General features: G+C 43.3%; 1 protein-coding gene across 3 annotated transcripts in view; it reads right to left on the bottom strand.

The window, feature by feature from the left end:
* The window catches only part of LOC126076683 (mastermind-like protein 3), a 377,776-nt gene extending 357,679 nt beyond the window's left edge, over window positions 1–20,097 (bottom strand). For 2 of the 3 annotated variants that reach the window (XM_049885244.1, XM_049885243.1), the window contains exon 1: window positions 18,830–20,097. In XM_049885244.1, coding sequence (XP_049741201.1) covers window positions 18,830–19,291 — 462 coding nt within the window. In that variant the 5' untranslated portion in view covers window positions 19,292–20,097. The remainder of the gene's footprint in view (window positions 1–18,829) is intronic. The other variant, XR_007517584.1, reaches the window with a different exon arrangement.
* Window positions 20,098–27,000: the final 6,903 nt, after the last annotated feature.

Below are 27,000 nucleotides of genomic sequence, written 5' to 3'. Positions count from 1 at the left end.
ACTTCCTTCTCTGGCTCATCTCACTGCTTACTATACTCTGTATGATATTCCAGGCCCTAATGTCATTGTGACAAAAGTGAAACATGAAATGGTGACAAAAGAGACCAGCAAGGAGGGACGCAAGAGGCCAGAGGTATGTGAGGCCAGGAGGGACACTGAAGTTGAGATCCTCATTATAAAACAGCAGGGGCAGGCAAGAGCCAGCACTACTCAGTACCTTAATTTTGGCTCCTGTTCATGCTGATCTGAAAACCTTAAAGAACATCAAGTGAGTAAAGACTACTCCTTGGAAAAGGATGGTTATTTAGAAAATGCAGCTGCTCACACAACCTTTTCAAGAAAGAGCACTTCGGTCAGGTGAAGGCAGAATAACGTAGCAACCAAGAGCATAGATTCTAGCACCAGACTGCTTCAGCTATGCAAATACTTGCTCTTGTTTGCTGCCATGGAGTTGGCCCTGACTCCCTCACAGCAACCCCATGCACAGCGGAATGAAACACTGCCCAATACTGTGCCATCCCCACGATCAGCTGTGGGTCACAGTGCTGTGCCATCCCCACGATCAGCTGTGGGTCACAGTGCTGTGCCATCCCCACGATCAGCTGTGGGTCACAGTGCTGTGCCATCCCCACGATCAGCTGTGGGTCACAGTGCTGTGCCATCCCCACGATCAGCTGTGGGTCACAGTGCTGTGCCATCCCCACGATCAGCTGTGGGTCACAGTGCTGTGCCATCCCCACGATCAGCTGTGGATCACAGTGCTGTGCCATCCCCACGATCAGCTGTGGATCACAGTGCTGTGCCATCCCCACGATCAGTTGTGGGTCAGATCACTGTGACCGGTTCACTGGCTGATATTTGGAAGTACATCACCAGGCCTTTCTTCCTGCTCCATCTTAGTCTGGAAGCTCCACAAAGATCTGCTCAGCAACCCAGTGACACACAGGCCATCACTGACAGGTGGCTGCAAATAAAGTGCATTGGCTGGAGATCATGTCTGGTCTGCACAGAAGGTGAGAGTTTTACCAATGAACCTTCACTGCCTTCATGTAAATATATTAAAAAAAAAAAGAAAAAAAAGCAAGCTTTTGCCATTGAGTCAATTCTGACTGATAGCAGCCCTACAGGACAGAACAGAACTGCCCCATAGAGTTTCCAAGGAGCGTCTGGTGGTTTCCAACTGCCGTCCTTTTGGTTAGCGGACGTAGGTCTTAACCACTACGCCACCAGGGTTTCCGTGTAAATATATAAAAATATATAGGCTGTAGTTATTACTATCTCAGTGTCAGGAAGCTGCTTTGCCAAAGGTAAATCGAAATAACCAAGAACTCAGATGCAGGGCAGTCTTTGGACCACCTCAGCACACGTGTGTAATGAAAACTGACAGGACTTCTCACTGTCTAAACAAATGCTATAAGGTGACTGTCGAAGCAAGTCCATTTTGATGCATTTTCCACAGCTGGCCAGGTCAGCAGGTAGTTATTACCATGTTACACAGACGACTGGATTAGTCAGGGTAATTTAACATGTAAGAAGTGGCAAGTCACATAACTGAGAATGTTACGACCACTCACACCTGCACTCACCGACACCCCGTGTGTTACATCACAAACTGGAATACAGTTTACAAACAAAGCCACACAATCAGGCCTGGGAAACACAAAGCTCAGGGAAGATGAAGAGAACTACAAGCTTGTTCGAGAACGTGAGTTTCCCACTTTCCGGGAATGAGCAAGAGCTGGTTAATTAAACTCTAGTACAATAACCTCGTTAGGACCAGATGACCAGAACAAACGTCATCACTGCCCGATGTGTCAGTTGCCAGGTACAAGGCCTTGAAAGACTAGCGTTCACATAAGACTGCAAAGACCACCACTGGTTACCGATGACTTTTTTTTAAACCATATTTTTAAGGAGACACAATTATCCTTTGCTCTAAAATGGGTTGTAATAAGATTGAGATGCCTGTATTAAACTATACTGGATTAGGAGACTTTCTGCCAACTTCTTTCTGTTTATACATATTATATATATGGAAAGAACCCTGAATCTGAGCTACAGAAATGCGCCCATATGTACAAAAGGTATGTATATTGTTCACTGCAGCAACGTTTAATTAGCAAAACATTAGAAACTACCAGGGCGTCTCTCAACAGGGGGTCATTATGGAGCATCGACCTGAAACCTAGGAATGCTAGAGCAGCTAGAAGAATGTAGGGACACAGACAGAGCTCCAGAATAAAATAGGAAGTGGAGAAGTGGATCTCAGAACAGTATGCATAATATGACTATTTATGCAGAAAAAATGAATTTGTATTTACGTACAATGTATAACAGACGTGTAAAAGAGTAGAGGGAGATCTGGAGAGATACATTCCAAAAGGTTAACCACAGTACTGCTGAGAAGAGGAGGAGCACAGAAAAAGGAGAGTTAAGGAGGCGGGACCAAGATGGCAGACTAGGTAGACGCTACCTCGGATCCCTCTTGCAACAAAGACTTGGAAAAACAAGTGAATCGATCACATACATAACAATCTACGAACCCTGAACCACAAACACAGATTTAGAGACAGAAAACGAACAAACACGGGGAAGCAGCGATTGTTTTCGGAGCCTGGAGCCAGCGTCCCAGTCAGCGGATTTTCTGGAAAAACTAGTTTCCCAGTGATGGCTCGGAGACAGGAGTCCATATCAAACCACATAAAGAAGCAGACCATGACAGCTTCTCCAACCCCCCAAACAAAAGAATCAAAATCTTTCCCAAATGAAGATACAATCCTGGAATTATCAGATACAGAATATAAAAAACTGATTTACAGAATGCTTCAAGACATCACAAATGAAATAAGGCTAACTGCAGAAAAAGCCAAGGAACACACTGATAAAACTGTTGAAGAACTCAAAAAGATTATTCAAGAACATAGTAGAAAAATTAATAAGTTGCAAGAATCCATAGAGAGACAGCATGTAGAAATCCAAAAGATTAACAATAAAATTAAAGAATTAGACAATGCAATAGAAGTCAGAGGAGCAGACTCGAGCAATTAGAATGCAGACTGGGACATCTGGAGGACCAGGGAATCAACACCAACATAGCTGAAAAAAAATCAGATAAAAGAATTAAAAAAAAAATGAAGAAACCCTAAGAATCATGTGGGACTCTATTAAGAAGGATAACTTGCGTGTGATTGGAGTCCCAGAACGGGGGGGGGGGGCAGAAAACACAGAGAAAATAGTTGAAGAACTCCTGACAGAAAACTTCCCTGACATCATGAAAGATGAAAGGATATCTATCCAAGATGCTCATCGAACCCCATTTAAGATTGATCCAGAAAGAAAAACACCAAGACATATTATCATCAAACTCGCCAAAACCAAAGATAAAGAGAAAATTTTAAAAGCAGCCAGGGAGAAATGAAAGGTTTCCTTCAAGGGAGAGTCAATAAGAGTAAGTTCAGACTACTCAGCAGAAACCATGCAGGCAAGAAGGGAATGGGACGACATATACAGAGCACTGAAGGAGAAAAACTGCCAGCCAAGGATCATATATCCAGCAAAACTCTCTCTGAAATATGAAGGCGAAATTAAGATATTTACAGATAAACACAAGTTTAGAGAATTTGCAAAAAACAAATGAAAGCTACAAGAAATACTAAAGGATATTGCTTGGTCAGAAAACCAATAATATCAGATACCAGCACAACACAAGGTCACAAAATAGAATGTCCTGATATCAACTCAAATAGGGAAATCACAAAAACAAATTAAGACTAATTAAAAAAAAAAAAAATACTCATAACAGGGAATCACGGAAGTCAATATGTAAAAGACCACAATAATCAAAAAGAGGGACTAAATACAGGAGGCATAGAACTGCCATATGGAGAGTGATACAAGGCGATATAGAACAATACAAGTTAGGTTTTTACTTAGAAAAATAGGGGTAAATAATAAGGTAACCACAAAAAGGTATAACAACTCCATAACTCAAGATAAAAGCCAAGAAAAATGCAACAACTCAACAAACATAAAGTCAAACACTACGAAAATGAGGATCTCACAATTTACTAAGAAAAACGTCTCAGCACAAAAAAGTATGTGGAAAAATGAAATTGTCAACAACACACATAAAAAGGCATCAAAATGACAACACTAAACACGTATTTATCTATAATTACGCTGAATGTAAATGGAATAAATGCACCAAATGCACCAATAAAGAGACAGAGAGTCACGGACTGGATAAAGAAACACGATTCGTCTATATGCTGCCTACAAGAGACACACCTTAGACTTAGAGACACAAACAAACTAAAACTCAAAGGATGGAAAAATATATATCAAGCAAACAATAAGCAAAAAAGAAGAGGAGTAGCAATATTAATTTCTGACAAAATAGACTTTAGACTTAAATCCACCACAAAGGATAAGGAAAGACACTACATAATGATAAAAGGGACAATTGCTCAGGAAGACATAACCATATTAAATATTTATGCACCCAATGACAGGGCTGCAAGATACACAAATCAAATTTTAACAGAACTGAAAAGTGAGATAGACACCTCCACAATTATAGTAGGAGACTTCAACACACCACTTTCGGAGAAGGACAGGACATCCAGTAAGAAGCTCAATAGAAACACGGAAGACCTAATTACAACAATCAACCAACTTGACCTCATTGACTTATACAGAACTCTCCACCCAACTGCTGCAAAGTATACTTTTTTTCCTAGCGCACATGGAACATTCTCTAGAATAGACCACATATTAGGTCATAAAACAAACCTTTGCAGAGTCCAAAACATCGAAATATTACAAAGCATCTTCTCAGACCACAAGGCAATAAAACTAGAAATCAATAACAGAAAAACTAGGGAAAAGAAATCAAATACTTGGAAACTGAACAATACCCTCCTGAAAAAAGACTGGGTTATAGAAGACATCAAGGAGGGAATAAGGAAATTCATAGAAAGCAACGAGAATGAAAATACTTCCTATCAAAACCTCTGGGACACAGCAAAAGCAGTGCTCAGAGGCCAATTTATATCGATAAATGCACACATACAAAAAGCAGAAAGAGCCAAAATCAGAGAACTGTCCCTACAACTTGAACAAATAGAAAGTGAGCAACAAAAGAATCCATCAGGCACCAGAAGAAAACAAATAATAAAAATTAGAGCTGAACTAAATGGATTAGAGAACAGAAAAACAATTGAAAGAATTAACAAAGCCAAAAGCTGGTTCTCTGAAAAAATTAACAAAATTGATAAACCATTGGCTAGACTGACTACAGAAATACAGGAAAGGAAACAAATAACCCGAATAAGAAACGAGAAGGACCACATCACAACAGAACCAACTGAAATTAAAAGAATCATATCAGATTATTATGAAAAATTGTACTCTAACAAATTTGCAAACCTAGAAGAAATGGATGAATTCCTGGAAAAACACTACCTACCTAAACTAATACATTCAGAAGTAGAACAACTAAATAGACCCATAACAAAAAAAGAGATTGAAACGGTAATCAAAAAACTCGCAACAAAAAAACGCCCTGGCCCGGACGGCTTCACTGCAGAGTTCTACCAAACTTTCAGAGAAGAGTTAACACCACTACTACTGAAGGTACTTCAAAGCATAGAAGATGACGGAATACTACCCAACTCATTCTATGAAGCCACCATCTCCCTGATACCAAAACCAGGTAAAGACATTACAAAAAAAGAAAATTACAGACCTATATCCCTCATGAACATAGATGCAAAAATCCTCAACAAAATTCTAGCCAATAGAATTCAACAACATATCAAAAAAATAATTCACCACGATCAAGTGGGATTTATACCAGGTATGCAAGGCTGGTTTAATATCAGAAAAACCATTAATGTAATCCATCACATAAATAAAACAAAAGACAAAAACCACATGATCTTATCAATTGATGCAGAAAAGGCATTTGACAAAGTCCAACACCTATTTTTGATAAAAACTCTCACCAAAATAGGAATTGAAGGAAAATTCCTCAACATAATAAAGGGCATCTATGCAAAGCCAACAGCCAATATCACTCTAAATGGAGAGAACCTGAAAGCATTTCCCTTGAGAACGGGAACCAGACAAGGATGCCCTTTATCACCGCTCTTATTCAACATTGTGCTAGAAGTCCTAGCCAGGGCAATTAGGCTAGACAAAGAAATAAAGGGCATCCAGATTGGCAAGGAGTAAGTAAAATTATCTCTATTTGCAGATGACGTGATCTTATACACAGAAAACCCTAAGGAATCCTCCAGAAAACTACTGAAACTAATAGAAGAGTTTGGCAGAGTCTCAGGTTATAAAATAAACATACAAAAATCACTTGGATTCCTCTACATCAACAAAAAGAACATCGAAGAGGAAATAACCAAATCAATACCATTCACAGTAGCCCCCAAGAAGATAAAATACTTAGGAATAAATCTTACCTAGGATGTAAAAGACCTATACAAAGAAAACTACAAAGCTCTACTACAAGAAATTAAAAAGGACATACTTAAGTGGAAAAACATACCTTGCTCATGGATAGGAAGACTTAACATAGTAAAAATGTCTATCCTACCAAAAGCCATCTATACATATAACGCACTTCCGATCCAAATTCCAATGTCATTTTTTAAGGTGATAGAGAAACAAATCACCAATTTCATATGGAAGGGAAAGAAGCCTCAGATAAGCAAAGCATTACTGAAAAAGAAGAAGAAAGTGGGAGGCCTCACTCTACCTGATTTCAGAAGCTATTATACAGCCACAGTAGTCAAAACGGCCTGGTACTGGTACAACAACAGGCACATAGACCAATGGAACAGAATTGAGAACCCAGATATAAATCCATCCACATATGAGCAGCTGATATTTGACAAAGGACCAGTGTCAGTTAACTGGGGAAAAGATAGTCTTTTTAACAAATGGTGCTGGCATAACTGGATATCCATTTGCAAAAAAATCAAACAGGACCCATACTTCACACCATGCACAAAAACTAACTCCAAGTGGATCAAAGACCTAAACATAAAGACTAAAATGATAAAGATCATCGAAGAAAAAATAGGGACAACCCTAGGAGCCCTAATACAAGGCATAAACAGAATACAAAACATTACCAAAAATGACAAAGAGAAACCAGATAACTGGGAGCTCCTAAAAATCAAACACCTATGTTCATCTAAAGACTTCACCAAAAGAGTAAAAAGACCACCTACAGACTGGGAAAGAATTTTCAGCTATGACATCTCCGACCAGCGCCTGATCTCTAAAATCTACATGATTCTGTCAAAACTCAACCACAAAAAGACAAACAACCCAATCAAGAAGTGGGCAAAGGATATGAACACACACTTCACTAAAGAAGATATTCAGGCAGCTAACAGATACATGAGAAAATGCTCTCGATCATTAACCATTAGAGAAATGCAAATTAAAACTACGATGAGATTCCATCTCACTCCAACAAGACTGGCATTAATCCAAAAAACACAAAATAATAAATGTTGGAGAGGCTGCGGAGACATTGGAACTCTTATACACTGCTGGTGGCAATGTAAAATGGTACAACCACTTTGGAAATCTATCTGGCGTTATATTAAACAGTTAGAAATAGAACTACCATACAACCCAGAAATCCCACTCCTTGGAATATACCCTAGAGAAATAAGAGTCTTCACACAAACAGATATATGCACACCCATGTTTATTGCAGCTCTGTTTACAATAGCAAAAAGCTGGAAGCAACCAAGGTGTCTATCAACGGATGAATGGGTAAATAAATTGGGGTATATTCACACAATGGAATACTACGCATCGATAAAGAACAGTGACGAATCTGTGAAACATTTCATAACATGGAGGAACCTGGAAGGCATTATGCTGAGCGAAATGAGTCAGAGGCAAAAGGACAAATATTGTATAAGACCACTATTATAAGATCTTGAGAAATATTACAAACTGAGAAGAACACATACTTCTGTGGTTACGAGGCGGGCAGGGAGGAAGGGAGGGAGAGGGTTTTTTATTGATTAATCAGTAGATAAGAACTGCTTTAGGTGAAGGGAAGGACAACACTCAACACATGGAAGGTCAGCTCAACTGGACTGGACCAAAAGCAAAGAAGTTTCCGGGATAAAATGAATGCTTCAAAGGTCAGCAGAGCAAGGGCGGGGGTTTGGGGACCATGGTTTAAGGGGACTTCTAAGTCAATTGGCAAAATAATTCTATTATGAAAACATTCTGCATCCCACTTTGAAATGTGGCGTCTGGGGTCTTAAATGCTATCAAGCGGCCATCTAAGATGCATCAATTGGTCTCAAACCACCTGGAGCAAAGGAGAATGAAGAACACCAAGGTCACACGACAACTAAGAGCCCAAGAGACAGAAAGGGCCACATGAACCAGAGACCTACATCATCCTGAGACCAGAAGAACTAGTTGGTGCCCGGCCACAATCAATGACTGCCCTGACAGGGAGCACAACAGAGAACCCCTGAGGGAGCAGGAGATCAGTGGGATGCAGACCCCAAATTCTCATAAAAAGACCATACTTAATTGTCTGACTGAGACTAGAGGAATCCTGGCGGCCATGGTCCCCAGACCTTCTGTTGGCACAGGACAGGAACCATCCCCGAAGACAACTCATCAAACATGAAAGGGACTGAACAGTGGGTGGGAGAGAGATGCTGATGAAGAGTGAGCTAATTATATCAGGTGGACACTTGAGATTGTGTTGGCATCTCCTGTCTGGAGGGGGGATGGGAGGATAGAGATAGAGGGAAGCTGGCAAAATTGTCACGAAAGGAGAGACTGGAAGGGCTGACTCATTAGGGGGAGAGCAAGTGGGAGTACGGAGTAAGATGTATATAAACTTATATGTGACAGACTGACTTGATTTGTAAACGTTCACTTGAAGCTCAATAAAAGTTAATTAAAAAAAAAAAAGGAGAGTTGTTACTTCTCAATTTGTTTATTTTCACTTAGTGAATTATTCAACAAATGCTTAACTGAGTTCCTGCTGTGCAAAGGTAGGTCCTTTTCTTGCCATGATGGTGTAGAGATGAATAAAGACACAAAGCACCTGTCCTCACCAAAATCAAGCCAAACCAAAAAAAAAGTTTTTGTCCAATTGATTCCAAGTCATGATGACACCATGCGTGTCAGAGTAGGACTGCTCCACAGGGTTTTTCAACAGCTGATTTTTCGGAAGTAGACTGCCAGGCCTTTCTTCCAAGGAGCCTCCAGGTGGATTTGCATCGCCAACCTTTCAGTTGGTTGCCGAGGGTTTAACCATTTGCACTGCCCAGGGACTCCTGTCCTCACCAAACTGACATTTTGTTTCTGCATTGTTTAAAGTTTTATAATTTAAAAAAGAAGAAAGACGTTATCATTCCAACACTCCGGTCAAGTGAACAACTTTTGTTGGAACACTTCTATCACTGAGGCAGTCCATTATATCGTAGATCAGCTTTCATTCTCATAATTTTTTTTCTTTTTCATATTAAACCAAAACCTGGCTCCTTACTAACCACTGATTCTGAATTTATCCGCTTGAGGCCATAAAGAGCACATTTAATCCTTTCTTCACATGATGGCCCTTCAAATCTTTTAAGAAAGCAATCATATCACCCCCTAAATCAGACTAAACACCTTCAAGTCGTCTGAATGTTCTTCACATGACATTTCAAGTCCTTGCACCTTCCCAGTTGCTTCTTTACCTAAATGTTCTCCTCTTTTGTCTAATTTCCTCTCAAAGCTAGATGTCAAATTCTGATCATGCTACAGTTGTCACCTAGTCAAAAAGAGAAAGAAACACGACCATCTGCCTCATTTTAACTACCATACTTTACTCTGATTTGCCACCACACCCACTAATCCTCTCCCCTGAACAAATTATTTTATTTGGAAAAATAATCAAATAAATGTCGTCACAGAAAGCAAAGCTTGCAAGGAGATACAAAGCATTTAGCACCCTTGGGATCTTCCTAAATGTTACTTTATTAATTGCTTCCATTAACATGTCCTAATAAAACCACAAATACCATTTCATAAAGCTAATCGGAGACGTGACACTATGCCCTGCTGTGGGTGCCAAGAGGGCAAGAATGCTCTGTTTACCACCGTATCCCAGGAGCCCAGACAGTGCCCAACAGGGAGCAGCCGCTCAATACATATCCATTAAAAAAATGAGAAACCAAACCAACATAGTCACCCTATAGGACAGCACAGAACTGTCCCTACAGGGTTTCCAAGGAGTGGCTGGTGGATTCGAACTGCTGACCTTTTTGGTTGGCAGCTGAGCTCTTAGCCACTGCGCCACCAGGGATCCACATACTCCTTGGTTTATATGTGAGTGAAATAAGCCTCAAGTCACTCAACGTTAAGTCTGCAGATAGGCAGGAGGCTACAACCAGGTGAAATGAAAGTAATTTATAAAAATATGCCTAGCATTTGTGTAGCACATTAAGTCTTCAGGACTTTTAAATATATTAAATCATTGGATCCTATCAATCACCTGTGGGGTAAGAAAAGTGAGTACTGTTCACCCTCCTGACAGGCAAGGAGACAGAGGCAGAAAGCCGTGAAGTGAGAAGCTGGAATGTCACATGGCCAGCCAGCACATAGAACACAGGCATCATTTCACTTCCTCCCAGGCACTCTTCCTCGTGGCAGCACCTCCTCTCTCCCATCTTTAAGTAATAGTGTTTGTGAAAAGCTGTGAGTGAAGCCATACTGCATAAATCCAATGTTGTATTTCCAATGTCCTTTTTTAAAGTAGGACTTCTCAACAGGAACAAGATGGATATCTCGGATAGAAAATTCTTTGTTGGGGGTGCTGCCTTCTGCACTGTAGGATGTTTTTTCAGCAGCATTCCTGACCTCTACTCACCGGATGCCAGCTGCACCCTCCCCCAGCCCCTGCCAAGTTGTGACAACCAAAAATGTCTCTAGACATTGCCAAACACTCCTGAGGGAAAAGGAACAAAATCACCTCCAGTTGAGAACCACTGATTTAAAGAAATCCTATAGTAAATCCATGCAGCCCTGGTGGTGCAGTGGTTAAGAGCTTGGCTGCTAACTAAAAGATCAGCAGTTCAAATCCACCAGCCACTCCCTGGAAACCCTACGGGGCAGTTCTACTCTGTCCTATAGGGTTGCTATGAGTTGGAATGGACTCGACGGCAATGGGTTTGGTTTGGGGTATAGTAAATCCATTCAAATGGCAAACAATGATTTAAGAGAGCAGGGAATAATTTTAGGAATATGGTTTTTTCCAGATAAAACAACACAGTCATTAGTTCTTGAAAATATATATTCATGTTTTAGTAGGTTCAGAATCTGTGACTACCTCCATAAACTCCCAAGGCATCAGGATACTATCTGTTCACCACAAATGAACAAAAACAACCGCCTCTTCTGTCTCCTGCTATCTATTCATACGATGCTTCCAGAGTCCTCATGCCCCTTTGCCTCTCCTACCTTATCACCAGTTCCTTGAAGCCCTTTGTAGGGTGCTATCGGTGCACTCTCAGTCACTGAGCTATGTTCAGCATGTAACAATCAAAAAAGAAAAACAAGTAACCACTGGGAAAATAAGGGGCCCAAGCAGAGCTGGTCTCTTAGAGCTCTGCAATCCTTTGGAGTCCCAGGGGCAATCCAGGTTGAATATGCACAAGCAGACTCACAGCACTTCCGCCTTTTTCTCTGAAGGGAAAGCCTCCGTCCAGACCCGCGTGTTCCCGGGGTGGAGAAGGACACTCCGAGAGGGAAGGAGAAACAGACGGCCAAGTATCCTAACCACCTCTTCACAAGCTCAAGTGAACACGCACATAGCTGAAAGTTGCAGGGTCTATAAACACAAAATATTTAATAACCAGACTCTACCCACCATGATGGGCATTTAGAGAGTCAGAAAGGAAATTCTGCAGGTTACTAGCTGAAATTAAATAGCTCACTCGATTTTTCTATGGTTGTCATGTCATTGCCGAAGAGGGGAATGGATGTTACTCATATTTAAAAAGTTCTACTTCAGCATAAAGGCCATTTCCATAAGGAATCACTTTCCTTATGCCAGCAAGCTTTTTGAGGTTTTTATTCAATTCCCACAAGAACAGTACGCACAGCTTGCCTCTAAGAAGACAGCCGTAGTGGTGACTTCCTTTTCCTATGCCTGTGTATATGTGGCCCTAAGGGAAGGCTGTGCTTCTCTCCCAAATAGAGTTGTTTATTCCCAACTCAGAGGCCCCTCGACCATTAACAGATGAAAGGGCCAGGCAGGCTTAAAAAAAGAATGTGTTTCTACTCTGACCCACTCAATGGAACCATATGATCTTTAAGTATTACACAGCAGGCCCTCACTTCTACTTTCCGAGTAATTTTATCCAACTTTATTTCTTTAATGCTTTAATTTTTCTTAGAAAATAAATTTTAAAAAGACTTACAAGGAAATAATCAGTTCTTGGTGATAATTTTCTAGAAGCCACATTCCAACTCACACACGAGAATGAAGTTTTGGAAAGTGCCTGCCTTAAAATCCTGCTGTATTTTTAATACTTTAATTTGGGAGTCCTAACAACAACCGAGCCCTGGTGGCACAGGGGTTAAGGGCTACAACTGCTAACCAAAAGGTCGTCAGTTCGAGTCCAACAGCTGCCCCTTGGGAGCCCTATGCGCAGTTCCACCCTGTCCTGTACGGTCGCTATAAGTTGGAATCAAATCGACGGCAATGAGTTTGGTTTTTTGGTTTTGCAACAACAGCATCACTTTGGAGCAGACATGCGTAAACTAGCTTTTTTGTAGATACCAAAGTGAAACTAGTTTGAAACAATAGAAAACTAAAACATATCGTTTTATCTAAAATATTGGAAACCCTGGTGGCCTAGTGGTTAAGCGCTAAGGCTGCTAACCAAACGGTCAGCAGTTCGAATCCGCCAGGCGTTCCTTGGAAACTCAATGGGGCAGTTCTACTCTGTCCTCTAGGGTCACTATGAGTCAGAATCGACTCGACAGCACCGGGTTTGGTTTTTTGGTTTATCACGACAAGGGGATGTAACTCAGCCTGAAGCTGCTTAGAAGTCACTGGCATCAAGCCTAATGCTGACTTAAAAACAATACTTGTTATCCCCTTACACCTCGCTAGACTACTACTGAAAATGTACAAAGGATACACCTTGTCAGAGCCTTGGATCCGAGGATATGATTTCGCATTTTAACGTCTACTGTGAACTGTATATCAGTATCGTTAGATGAGTGAATGAACGAAGGGATGAATGAACAAAAATGCAGCCCATTCTCCATCATGTGTGCTAATCAACAGCAAACAGTGTATAAAATCAAATCCCTAAGTGATCCAAAATCATATCTAAGCCAACTAACTGTTCCGTTAGTCGTGAGAGAAACACCAAAATCAAGTTTCTCCTCTTCTTATTGTTTCCCATTCTTGGATAAAGGTGTTAAAGATCAGTGAAAGGACCAAAAGGTTGGCAGCAGGAGGGGGAAAGAAAAAGAAGGAAGTAGCTACAGGATCTGAAAATTCAATAATCAGCCTCTGAATAACAGAAATGAAAAATACAAAGCTGTTTGCCAGATTTAAAAAGCAGACATGAACATTTTGAGACTAGTTTTAAATATACTCTTCTTTATAAGATTTTGAGGATGTCCAATTGATGGATTTCACATTTCTCTATGACCTGTGATGTGGAGAAAGAATTTATCTACCCTAAGCTCAAGAATATAGTACTGGACTGTTAATTAACAAACATATAACGCTAATCACAATTAAAATTCCATAAATGACATTAAGTAAAACAGATGTACTTCTAAGGTGTTCAAGAATAACACCCTAATGGGCAAAATGGTATATTATACTTCTATTGTATCGGCACCAAAAGAGAAAGAAAAGAAACCCCCGTTCCTCTCAACCCTGTCAGGGTCTCAGAGAAGCATTTGGAAAATAACTATACATAACTCCATTTTAATGTTTAAGTTTTCATCCATCTTACAAGAAATGTCAGAAAACCATGTACCTAGACTACTCATTTCCCTCATATCAGGTGGCAGAAAACCCACAAAAGATTCTAAAGCTTGCCCTTACAATTCTAATAGGACAGAATGGAAAGTATCAAACATACTAACTGCCTGAAAATCCAGATTTCCCTGGGAAGGAACTCAGCCTGAAGAGCATGTTGTAGGTTATGATTAATGATTAACTGTGTTTCTACTTTTCTGATAGGTGGCTGACCCGTACTAAATAAAATGTGCCAAAACCAAAGAACATAAATAACAGTATTAAATATGTATTGAGCTTTAGAAAAAAATATTTCTTGAGAATTAAAAGAAAAAGACAAACACATGAAAAGAAATGAAATTTCAAAGTCCTTCACAAACTTAAGGCAGACGCTATGTGGACTGTAAGCGGCTTTTCAAGACCCCACTATCCGTTCTTTTCACCCATGCTAACAGTAAAACAGGATAAGCCAATGAAAAGGTTCGTGTAGGAATGATTCAGAGATGGTCTGATATTATAACCTGCCAAAAAATCTGGATACAGGGCCCGTAATTTACCCTCACCAGGATATTTTTTTTTTTTTTTTTTAGGATAGGAAATGGGAAATCAGAGTCATTTTTAAGGCGGTTTAGCACTGAACTAATATGTTGCCTGTGTTAATGTTTCCAAAATCTATTCCAGGAACCGATGAGAACATTTTGGATGGGTTGCAGTTTTATCCAAAACTCAGTAATTAATATGTTTATTATCAAATGAAACTTATATGATAAACTTCTCTGAGCAGGATCCACATAGATTTATGGAATCTGTAAGCTTTGGGTAAATTAAGCATACCCTGACAGTTATAATGGTGCTAATACAGTAAAAAGGTCAAGAAAACAATAAGGATCTTATTCAGGTTAAGAGTGCCACCATTCTGTATCTCTGAAGATTGTGTATTTTCTTGCTTTTTGGTGTGCCTGAATGATGACACCCTTGTCAAGTCAATCTACCTTTGGGTGAAAATGAACTTTTAGTTGAAAATTTACCTCAGTTCCAAGTACAGCAAATAAACGATGTCACCTTTTGTGACCACAAAAATTTAAAACAATCATTCAGGAAAAGATGCTTTTTCAACTGAGACTCTCTAAAAGGTGAGAGTCTCACCAACTCCTTGCAGGTCAAAAACCTTTTTTTTAAGGTGGTAGTGGGGATCACTTGTCCAGAAATGAACCTCCACCTGAAGTAACACAGCTTCAAACTCAGTCAGGCCTGTGCTCCGTGTTCTCTAGGGAGATTTTCAGAGCGTCTATGAACAGGGCTACTGTGGACCCACACAGAACCCAGCCCCACACCACCACACACACACAGCAGCCTGAAGCCAAGGAATATTTCTGTTTCATCTCACTAACCCTTTTTATTTGCTTATTTATATTCATTTTTTAATGCCTATGCTTGTAAATGTACAAGATAGGAAACTAAATCAAAAGAAGTAAAGCCCTCATTAGACTGCCTTCTTAACCCAAGCCAGGCAGAAAGAGAACTAATCAATATTTAGTACCTTGGACACATTGGCCCTAAGAAGGTAAACAATAGCAATAAAACAGAAAAGAGCCCTATTCATCTTTATTTTTATCATCACCATTATTATTATTTGGCTCTGGTTGATCACTGCTTTTCTTCAGGGCTTTCCAAATAGACAGAACAACCTGAGAACTAATTTTAATTGCTCTGTGCCCCACCAGAGCACAACTATAATACAGAAACCTATTCAAGAAAATAAACATCAACATTTTTTTTTGAAACCTCCATTTTCAAGATTTTACCTCACACATAAAAGCTGAGTTAAATCACTCTTGCATTTCAAAGGCCCAGCTGAATTTTTAAACTAAGTATTTTAAAACGAAATGTAACTTGCAAAGGATAGTTTCTTTTTTGTGATCCATAGAATCTACACGTAACTCTGCTTAAGATCTAAGGTTTACTGTCATTACGTTAATCATACATACTTCTCACTGGTATCAGAGGGAGATACAACCTTGGCATTTAAATAGGTCTCTAATTAATAAGTCTAAATTACTGCCACAAAATTGATAGGAAAAAAAAATCCTATTGTCGGGAAATCGTTTTGCAAGTCTATCTGCGGTTAATCTGCCAAACCGGAAGTCACTAGGAAATTTAGTTGATGTTTCCATCTATTCAAGGAAACACTCTTTTCATTTAAAAAGTAAGCTCTGGTTTGGGGTCACTGCCGCCTTCCAGGTAATAGTCTGGATCCTAGGCTTGACTTCTACCTGCGGGTGTATTACAACCCAGGCGCGTGCACCCCTAATCCTCCCTCTGGCCATGGAGGACCGATATGGCACCTTCGTGAGAACGTACACCAGAAAGGAAAACTTTCTGGCCGCAAACTCTACTCTCGCCCGCAGTCAAAAGCGACCCTGCACGGGGACGCCACTGGCTTTTGTTCCTGCGTTGCCCAGCTGGTGAGGGAAGCGCCTTAGCTGCACTCCACCCCCAAAGGTCGTGAGCGGGTTCCGTGGGACTGCAATTTTGGAGCCTCACCAAGGAAGCCAATTTGTACGCAATCCGTGAATGTGAGGTGCACAAATACACGAAGAGGACGAAGGATAGACAGGGATGAAATTCTAACTACCTTTCAAATTTTAGTTTAGTCTTAGGTTCAGAAAAGTGAGTCTCCTCATCCGTAAAAGGGCTTGCGAGCGCTTTCAGGGAAGGCGAGGGGGCGGGGAGTGGAAAACCCTGCGGACTGGGATGGGAAAGAACCAGGTACCAGAAGGAGGTACAGTCAAGATGTAGATCAGCCCCGCCTCCGGGTACAATCAGAATAGCTACAGTGTGTCAGTGGTTTTCGGCTTCCTGTTTGTAAAGCGAGAACCTCCTTCCCAGACTCTGTGACCGTGCTTCTTCCTCAAAACCGAGTCCGCCTCTTCTCTGCGCTCGGGACGGGCTCAGCCGCCGGGGCAGTGGGGGGCGCAGCGGGGCGGGGGCGGCCCGGGGGGAGGGACAGGGCCGCGGCCACAGCGCTCGCCGCCCCCACCCCGCCCCCGCAGCCAGGCGGCCCCCGGGGCTGAGCAGGGCCGCGAAGCGGACAAAGCGCCTCCCGCTCCCTCCCCCAAGGCTGCGTTCCAGAAGGGAGGGGGAAGGCGGGCAAGAGAGGATGGAGGTGGAGGAAGAGGAGGGGGAGAGAGAGGAGGGAGAGGAGGAAGGGGGGAAGGTGCTGCTGGCGGGATGGGCAGGACCGCGCCACGGAGGGAGGAGGAGGGGCTGGGGCGGCTTCGGAGAACCGGGCGGAGGGAAGGAATCTGGAGGCCCAAGATAAACAAATTGTTCCTCCTCATGTGTCGGGTGGGGGACGGTGGGGAGGGAGTGCTGCGGCTCCCCTCCCCCATGCCGGCTCTTTGTCACCGAGCGCCGGCCGGAGCACCGGGCGAAAGCCTGCAGCGCCAAGGGAACCACCCCGCGGCGCTGACTACTCCCAGGCCCGGGATGTGCGCGATTTACACACCGCACACCGAGAGGGCCAACTGCCGCGCGCGGGCTCTGCGCCGCGGATCGAGGCGCTCGGCAAGGAAAACGGGCCCGGGCGCGCTCCGGGATTCCCACTACCCGGCACTCGCGCCTACGGCCGGCACGCAGTTCCAACCCGGGCTATGCGGTGGGGTGGGGGTGGGTTACAGGCACCTTTCTCAAGCTTCCGGCTTCCCCCCACCCAGAAAGGAATGAAAAAGAACCGGAGAGAGGAGATAAGAGAAAGGATTATACCCTCAGGGTTAGGGGGTGGGAACTGCCCCTTCCTCCCGAGAAGTTAAGTCATTGGCTGCTCGTCCTACATCGAACCCACCCACCCAGCCATTTAAGCCTCTTCTATGTCCCCGCCACCTACCACTCCTCCGGGTTTACTAGACATGCCCAGAAAGTTGGGGGGGAGTGGGCGGGGGACGAAGCGAAGAAGGCTCGTGGCAAGGCTAGTTGAAGAAAAGGGAAAAGAACCCCAAGCGAAGCCGAGTGGCGCAGACGCTCCGCGCACGGCGCAACCACTGTGGGCAGGTCTCTCCTCCCACCCGGGCTGGGCGGCTCCTCCACCCTCCCCTCCCCGCCGCTCCACCTGCCGGGCCGGCCCCGGGTCTGCAGCAGAGCGCACCAGCGCGCACTCCCGGGAGCGCGCGCGCAACCACCCTCGCTCGGTTCTCTTCACTTCAAAGTTCATTCACAAAACTCCCAGACTTTCTCAGCCCTAAGGGGGGTGAGCTTGGGAAGGGAGGCCCTCTCCCGCCCCACCCCTCCTCACAGGGGTTGAAAGCCTGGTGCCCGCCCAGAATCTGCGACAGCATCAATTTCTCTCAGCAACCGGCGGATGTGCAGCAAGGGGTGGGCGAAGGGGGACGGATCTGGGAAGCCGAGGCGGCGCGGGGTGGGGTGGGGAGCGGTGAAGAGGAGCAAGGTTTCAACTCTGGATTCACTCCTTAAAATTAGTATCTAAGAGAGGGAGAGGAGGGAAAAAACTTTTCCAGCGCCTCACTCCGACGCTCCTCGGGGCTCCCTCCGCCCTTTGCAGTCGTGACTGGCTTTTCCTCATTCGCCCCCTCCTCCCCAAATCTGACAACCCTGACAGATTAACAGGTAGCGGCAACAGCAGGTTTTTTTTCTCCCTCAGAAAAGTTGACGTTAACCCTTCAGCTTCAGCCCACCTCAGCCACCATACAAATCAGACCCTCACACTCCAATGTGAGGAGCTCCACGCCCCCAGCACCACCGCGCGCCCCATGCCCACTGCCAGCGCGCCCTCACCATGATCAGCGTGTGGTTCCTCTGCTCGGCCGAGGCAGTCTCCACATCCTGCTGGGGTTTGTTGGGGTGCTTGCCGCTGCCTGATTTCTTGGCCCTCTGTTCCAGGGTCCGCTGGTAGAGGGTCACGGTGTCCCGGCGCTCGAGCTCCAGCTGCTCCACCTGAGCCTGCTGATACCTGTTCTCGCAGTTGACGTGGTGCCGCCGGCAGCCCTCGATGCGCTGGCGGAGCCGCTCGACCACGGTGCTGTGCTTGGGGACGGCCGCCGAGCCGCCGCCGGGGCCCCCGGAGCCGCCACCGCCGCAGCCGCCGGCAGCGGGGTGATTGCTACTCGGAGCAGCGGGAGTACTATTGGGAGTATTATTCACACCGATCCCGGGCCCGCCGAGGCTGCTGTTCAGGTTACTGTTGATGCAGATACTACTGCCATTCGCGGCTGCAGCGGGGGCTGCGAAATCCCCCATCCTGCTCCCCAGGCACACTATTTGGGAAGAACTTTTTTTATCCACCCCCCTATCAGCCTCCTCCTTGGGTCCAAGGATTAAAATAGTTCAAGTGGAACGCGGGGGAGACGCAAGCACATGGATGGAAACAGCGATCCCGACGGAGCGAAAAAAAAGAGGGAGAGATTTTGGGGTGGTTTTTGTTTCCTTTTTTTAAACTGTAAAGCTCCAGGGGAAAAAAAGGGGGGGTGTTATCGGAATACCATCAGACACCTATCAACAAAAAGAATCACAACAAACTGAGCCAGCAGCAAATCGGGTTGCAACTCAAGGGGAGATCCGCTCCTCGCCTGCCTTCTTTTTATAATCCATTATTTTCTAATAAATTCCAAGAGATTTCCGGTGGTTGGCAAGCATTTTCTCCCTACATACCGAAAAACACACCCCATGTACACACACAAGCATATGCCTCCAGTGCGGACACGCGCGACACACACTCACTCCACACCGCATCGGAAAACGGCAAGCTTGCTTATTGCATTTTCCTTCCACAAAAAAGTTTTGGTGTTTATGCCGCCCCGTGTTCTCAAAGTACTTTGGCTGCTCAGCTGCATTTCACAGGAGCCTAGATATCGAATCCTCGGGCTGGGGGAGGTAAACACATGGACAGCCGAGGCGGCTGCAAAAGTAGATCGGTGAAGTCCTTTGCAAAGCGCCGCGCGGAGAGCAGCCCCCAACGCCCGGCTGGGCTGCCGCCGCCGCTGCCGCCGCCGCCGCCGCCACCATCACAATGATCAACTGCTCGCCGCCGCCGCCGCCGCCGCCGCCGCCGCCTCCGCTCGCTCCTCCACCTCCTCCTCCTCCTCCATGCCAGCGGAGTGATATCAGGACGCGCGCGCTCAGTAAACACGGCAGCGGCGCCGGCTGGAGGCCGTGAGACGAGCCCGAGGACACGGCGCAAAACCCGGCCCGGACTCCCAGCCGGCGGGAGCGGGCGCGGCACGCCGCGGCACCGGCGCCCTCCTCCCTGCCCTCGCCCTCGCCCGCCCCCCCCCACGCCCCCAGCTTCTCGGTTCCTCCGAGCGGGAAGCCAGAGCTGCCAGGACGAAGAAAAAGGAAGAATTTGGGGGACCTGGGGAGTGAACCAACTTTTGACCTGTGAGAGAGAAAGAGAGCGAGCGAGCAAGAAAGCGCCGACCTTTCTCTGGCTGGATTTCCTTATTCCAAGCGAGGTATCCGGCGAGCCCAAGTTGTTAACATTTATGCATTATATTGCAGAACTGTGCATGACCAGGCGGAAACATTGAAGCTGCACAGCAGTTGTCCGTCATCCCTAGCCATGTGGAAGGAAAAAGGCAAATGAGTGACTTGTTTTTAAAACCCAGGTAATAAATCCTCACAATAATAACCCTGCTTATGGACACTTGTTCAAACTCTAGGCCAGCCTGAACACGCAAATACCAAACCATGAATAAATAGAAGTAAGCACCAAGAAACCTGGAATATTGTTGAATTCACTGCACATAATAATTGTTGTTATTAAGGCAATTGTTGTTTTTCTTACCCTTGGAAAAAAAATTAAAATAAAGCAAGCAGGGACTTGGAGGTGAGACTAACAGTACATTTTAACAGACTGTTTTGAACACTAGGTGCTAACGACAGCAGTAATTAAGGGTCCTTCGTAAATCAAGTGGAAACATTGCAGATTTCATGGACTAGAACTATAGGAAAAACACAGCATTTCACAGTTTGTCATGACCAAAACAAAAACAAGCAAAAATAACAGGCTCGCTTTATTGCTGGATATATTTCTTTCTGTTTAAATGAATTCACAGTAAGTACAATTAAAATGGAATCGTGACCCCAGCAAGAAATCTAAACTTTCCATTTTATTGTAGTGAATCATCTTTCCACATACCGAGTATCTTAAAAACAAAAAAACCAAAGATCCAATATAAAATCCTTGCATCTGGACTTAACCCACTTCATATGCTTAAGTTTGACAAATTAAAACGGAGGAACTGTTGACATTTCAACAATCAGTAGTAGGACATAAATCTTGACGGGGAGGCGTTAATAATCAGACATTCTGTATTATCTCAATAAATCTTATAGAATTATTTTTTAGGGTAAAAATACACCCCAGTTTTCTAAAATAGACAGGAATAAAAGAACTTTGGATCTCATGCATTAGTCATGAGATCTGATTTAAACCATCTTTATTTCTTGGCATTGCCGATTAGCATAGGATGCTATTTCTAACCTCATAATGTTTGAGCTATATTTTTCTTCATTAATCAGATATATATGGTGAACTATATCATTAACATCCACTGGATTATATGGTAAAATAGGCAGCAAAATATAGATTAACATGGTGTGAGGCTATCTGTAAGTAGTAAAACCAATGTGAGAGAACATCTTCTGTTGAAGTTGCCATACTTTTTTGAAAGGCTATTTAGTTAATGTACAATCTTCTATATCAAAAATGCCTTTTCAAGTCTCAGGCAAAAATTTCACTGAATTAGTTCTATAGAAAAAAGTCAGTTCAGACTCTAAGAACGTATAGACAATTATAAGAAATTACAGGAACAAGAGGTAGCAGAGTGGCCTTTGTCTTTTTCACATATTCACTAAATGTCTTTATTAACTCAGGAAACACATGGCTTCACCCAAGAGAGGAAGCTATGACTCTGCATTCACTCTGCTCTATCTTCACTGTAGTTCTTATCCCTCCACCTATCCCAGCCACCTGCATCACCCGTACAAGACATGATTTACAGGGGCAGCAGATGTGAGGGTCTTGATAATGGGATCATCAGTTAAGAGATTTGGGCTCTAATTCCAGGTTTTCCTGTGTCTCAGCATTTACATTTTTGTTGAGTTTATCACTCTGAAAAATCAATGATAACAATAGAAGCACCATGTATCCCCATCAAGCCATCTGCCTCCCCTATCATGAAGGGAAACCAAAAATACACCAGATTTTGCATCCTTCCGTTTGGGGAACCAGTGTTCCAGAGGGGCCCCCAGCAGGTGGGGGAGCACGTTTTATGGCTTTACTCCAGACCTCCCCAAAGACAAACGGAGCTGTTCTTGCACAACTAGTGTAGTTTGCTGCCTGACTTCAGTGCATGAAAGAAAGTTGACTGTTCCTGTGTATCCACATCCACACACACACAGAGGCATCAGTCTTATCTTCTTCAAGTTGGCAGGAGTGGCAGCCACACACTCGAAGACAAGATGTGGGGACAGGAAGGACTGTGAAACTGTGTGACGCTGAGAGAGGGAAGAGTCTTTGAGGAAACTTACCTGTGAAATACTTGGCTGTGACATACTTGAGGTCAAAACCCCATCCTAATTATGCAGGACGATTAGAAGAAAGAAGCAGGAAGTTAACAAGACTTGAGTCTTGAGCAACAGAAGCAAGTCATCCTGATTAGAGATGTGAATCTACTTCAATAACTTTAGAAGAAGAGACCTCCATATTGGGTACTTCTAGTCTCTCGTGATATATCCTTACAAGTCATAGTCCTTGAAAGTCATAGGGAAATTCAAATGCTGGACAAGCAGTTTTAGTCCCTTCTCACTATTAAGCACCCTGAAGCATGACCATCTTTATTTTGCTACAAAGCAAAACTTCAGGATGGGAGCTATAGATACATCATTAATGCTGTTCTAGAATAGCAAAGAAATCAGATTCCATAGCAATGACAAGAAAGAAGTTACTACTATGGCTGCATTCTCAGCCTGATGGCATCTCTCTGGGTGCTGAACAGAGGTCTTGGTGAATAAGTACCTGCACCAGGTCGCCCAGACGCTGTGGCTCTGAACCAACATTGGCAGTTCTAAGGGGTTGAACCAGGTACCTCTTCCTTTAGACCACCCCTGTGTCATTCTCCTATGTCCATCTGAGAGGGCCCTGTGTCCCAGTGACAAGAAAGAGATCTTTGTGTAGAAATTTCAGTCTGTGTGCTACTTCTGCTTCCCTATTACTGTGCATCAGCAAACCCAGCTTCATAATTATGCCCTAGAAGAGCACTTGGTGACCAAGGTAGTGTAGGAATCCTCTAACTTTTATATATCCCCACAGAGAGGGATCTAGATATTCCTGAATTACTAGCAACAGTGGGGCATGCCGTCAACTCTCCAGCAATAGCTCCATTTCAATAATTCAACAAATACATTTATGGCCTACCAGTGCCAGGCACTGTGCTAGGCCCCGGGTATACAGCATAACAGTGTATAGAACACAGGCCCAAACCCAATAACAGCCAAGTAGAATACAGGGCAGTAGGTGTGGTGATGGGACTAAAGTGGTTCCGAGTGCATGCTTGGGGGCTCTAAGGAGGCTTCTCCAGAGACATGATGTCAGGACTCACTCTGGAAAGTAGGTAGAAGTTAGTCAAACAATGGTTGGTGGGATCATACAGTGGGAGCTAGGGAACAGCTTGGACAGGGCTCTGAGGCCTGCTGTTTCAGGAAAACCACCTGTAGTTCCCTCTGTCAGGGTTGTGAATGTAAGGAGGTGTGATGAGAAGTGAGGCTTTGGAGACAGGCAGGAGCTAGATCGTCCAAGGACATCCCAGGAGCAATGGCTGCCATTAAAAGAATTTAATTTACATGTTTTACCTTGGTAATACAGTGGATGTATTATTGCAATGTTTTCAAAAGTGTCTTCTGAAGAACCTGGTCCTATAAGATGCTTTACCAGGCAGGGTTCTGAGCCAAGTATGCTTAAGGAGATGATCCATACTGCATCTCTCTTTTGGAAATTCCCAAGCGCATCGAAGGCCACATGTGATCACACAGCAAAGCATGTTTAACTTTGCTTAACCTAGCATTTCCAAAATGCTGTTATGTTCCACAGAAAGGAACACACTGTAGGAAAACTGAAGGCAGTTCTAAATCCACTTCGGTTTACAATTGCCTGGGCAGATGGTAAGGTCAGAGACCACACTCACCTTACCATCTACTCTGCTAGAATAGTGCCCAGCACTCAAGGCCCTCCACTAACCTTAACTGGATGTGTTGAATTTGGACCTGTAAGTAGTGGGGAATAGCAACACAAGGCCAAAATGCCAAGAGGGCGAACTTAGCTAGCCTTTTCAACATCAGTATATTAAAGTTGTCTTTATATAATAAAACCTCCTAATTGGGGGAAAGGAGCCCTCAGCTACTAACCAAAAGGCCAGCAGTTCAAATCCACCAGCCACTCCTTGGAAACCCTATGGAGTAGTTATATTCTGTCCTGTGAGTCGGAATTGACTCAGCGGCAACAGGTTTGGTTTTGAGTTTTATTGGGGGAAAGATCAGCCTTAATTGAAACATCTTAATTATATAATAACTTTAAAGATATAGAGTTTCAATATTTTTGAAGCATGTACTGACTCTATCCTAACAACTACTGGCCTCTTGGAGCTGTTTCAATGATTTCCTTCTACCTAATAAACCAATTGTATTTGGATGACATATCCCATGGACAAAGCTTTGTTTCCTTAACTATTTAAATATTCTTGGAAAGATCCTATCTTCATTATTAATTTTCTTTTTTGAATTGAGAAGGGTTTTGCTAAGTACTAGACCATGTTGTAAATTTTCAGAGGACTATGAATTACTGGGGTTTATTTTCTTGTTCACATATTTCCAATATGCATATAATGGCTTTATGGCTATTAGGGAAAAGCTTATCTAAAGTCCATCCATGGCAGAGAAATTTTTTAAAAAGCCTTCCATTCTGTTTCAGATATACCTGTACTATAAGCACTAAGTTGTTAAGAGCTACAGAGAGCTACTGCTGCTAACCAAAAAGTCAGCAGTTTGAATCCACTAGCTGCTTTTTGGAAACCCAATAAGGCAGGTCTATTCTGTCCTATGGGGTCATTATGAGTCAGAATCTTCAGTAGTGGGTTTGGTTTTTGGTTTTTATCAGCACTAAATTATCTGATATAATAAAATGTTGAAGACTTCTGAAGTTTTGAGGAAATATTTTTGAAATCTTTTGTTCATTGAATGCCTGTAATCAGCTAAACTGTTAACTTTAAAAACAATTATTTAACAAGTGATTAAAGAACTCAATAATTTTACTTTCTTGTTGTAAACATTTCCTGGCAATCAACAATGACACAGGGTGTAATTTTTTTTTTAAGTTGGATCAGGCCCTTAATCTGTTTTATTTCATTTATTTTTAAATCCATTTTTTGTTTTGTTGTTGAGAATATATTCAGCAGAAAATTCACCAGTTCGACAATTTCTACACATGCAATTCAGAACAACCAACCAATCCATCTTGGAAGAAATACAGCCAGAATGCTCCTCAGAAGCAAGGATGGAAAGACTTCATCTCATATAGTTTTTCTGTGTGTGTGTGTGTGTGTGTGCTTTAGATGAAGGTTTACAGAGAAAATCAGTTTCTTATTAAATAATTAATACACATATTGTTTTGTAACATTGGCTGCCAACCCCATGACATGTCAACACTCTACCCTTCTTGACCTTGGGTTCCCCATTACCAGCTTTCCTGTCCCCTCCTGCCTTCTTGTCCTTGCCCCTGGGTTGGTGTGACCATTTAGTCTCATTGTGTTTTATGGGCCCGTCTAATCTTTGGCTGAAGGGTGAACCTCAGGAGTGACTTCAGTACTGAGTTAAAAAGGTGTCTGGAGGCCATACGCGAGGTTTCTCCAGTCTCTATAAGATCAAGAAGTCTGGTCTTTTTTTGTGAGTTAGAATTTTGTTCTAAGTTTTTCTCCAGCTCTGTCTGCGACCCTCTATTGTGATTCCTGTCAGAGCAGTCAGTGGTAGTAGCCGGCACCATCTAGTTGTGCTGGACTCAGCCTGGTGAAGGTTGCAGTACTTGTGGTCCAGTAGTCCTTTGGACTAATCTTTCCCTTGTGTCTTTGGTTTTCTTCATTTTCCCTTGCCCAAGATGGGGTGGGACCAGTGGAGTATCTTAGATGGCTGCTCACAAGCTTTTAAGACCCCAGATGCTACTCACCAAAGTAGGATGTAGAACATTTTCTTTATAAATTATGTTAATGTCAGTTGTGCTAGATGTCCCCTGAGACTATGACCTCCAGCCCCTAGTCCAGTAATTAGGTCCCTCAGGGAGTCTGAATGTGTCTATGAAGCTTCCATGACCTTGCCTTGGTCCAGTAGTCTTGGCTTCCCCAGTATTGTGTGCTGTCTTACCCTTCACCAAAGTTACCACTTATCTATAGCCTATTTAGTTTTCTTCCCTCCCCTTTTTGTGTGTGAACCTTTTCATGAGTTTGTATAATAGTGGTCTTATACAATATTTGTCCTTTTGTGATTGACTTATTTCACTCAGCATAATGCCTTCCAGATTCACCCATGTTGTGTGTCTCACATACTTTAGACATGTTATCAGGGGAGACCAGTCCTTGAAGAAGGACATCATGCTTGGTAAACTAGAGGGTCAGTGAAAGAGAGGAAGACCTTTAATGAGATGGATTGACACAGTGGCTGCAACAATGGGCTCAAACATAGCAACAATTGTGAGGATGGCTCAGGCCCAGGCAGTGTTTCATTCTGTTGTACATAAGGTTGCTATGCATCAGAACCTAATAATAACAACAACAACTTCAGTGAAATTGATTACATTCTTTAAGTTGTGTAACCATTCTCACCCTCCTTTTCCTCCCCCTTTAACACAACTCACTCATAATTCGTTAACATAACTCACTGCCCCAAGTTTGCTATCCGATCTTTGG

This window comes from Elephas maximus, chromosome 5 (genome assembly GCF_024166365.1).
Source record: "Elephas maximus indicus isolate mEleMax1 chromosome 5, mEleMax1 primary haplotype, whole genome shotgun sequence".
In the NCBI taxonomy this organism is placed as follows: Eukaryota; Metazoa; Chordata; class Mammalia; order Proboscidea; family Elephantidae; genus Elephas; species Elephas maximus.
This window is presented reverse-complemented; position numbering and strand designations above follow the sequence as displayed.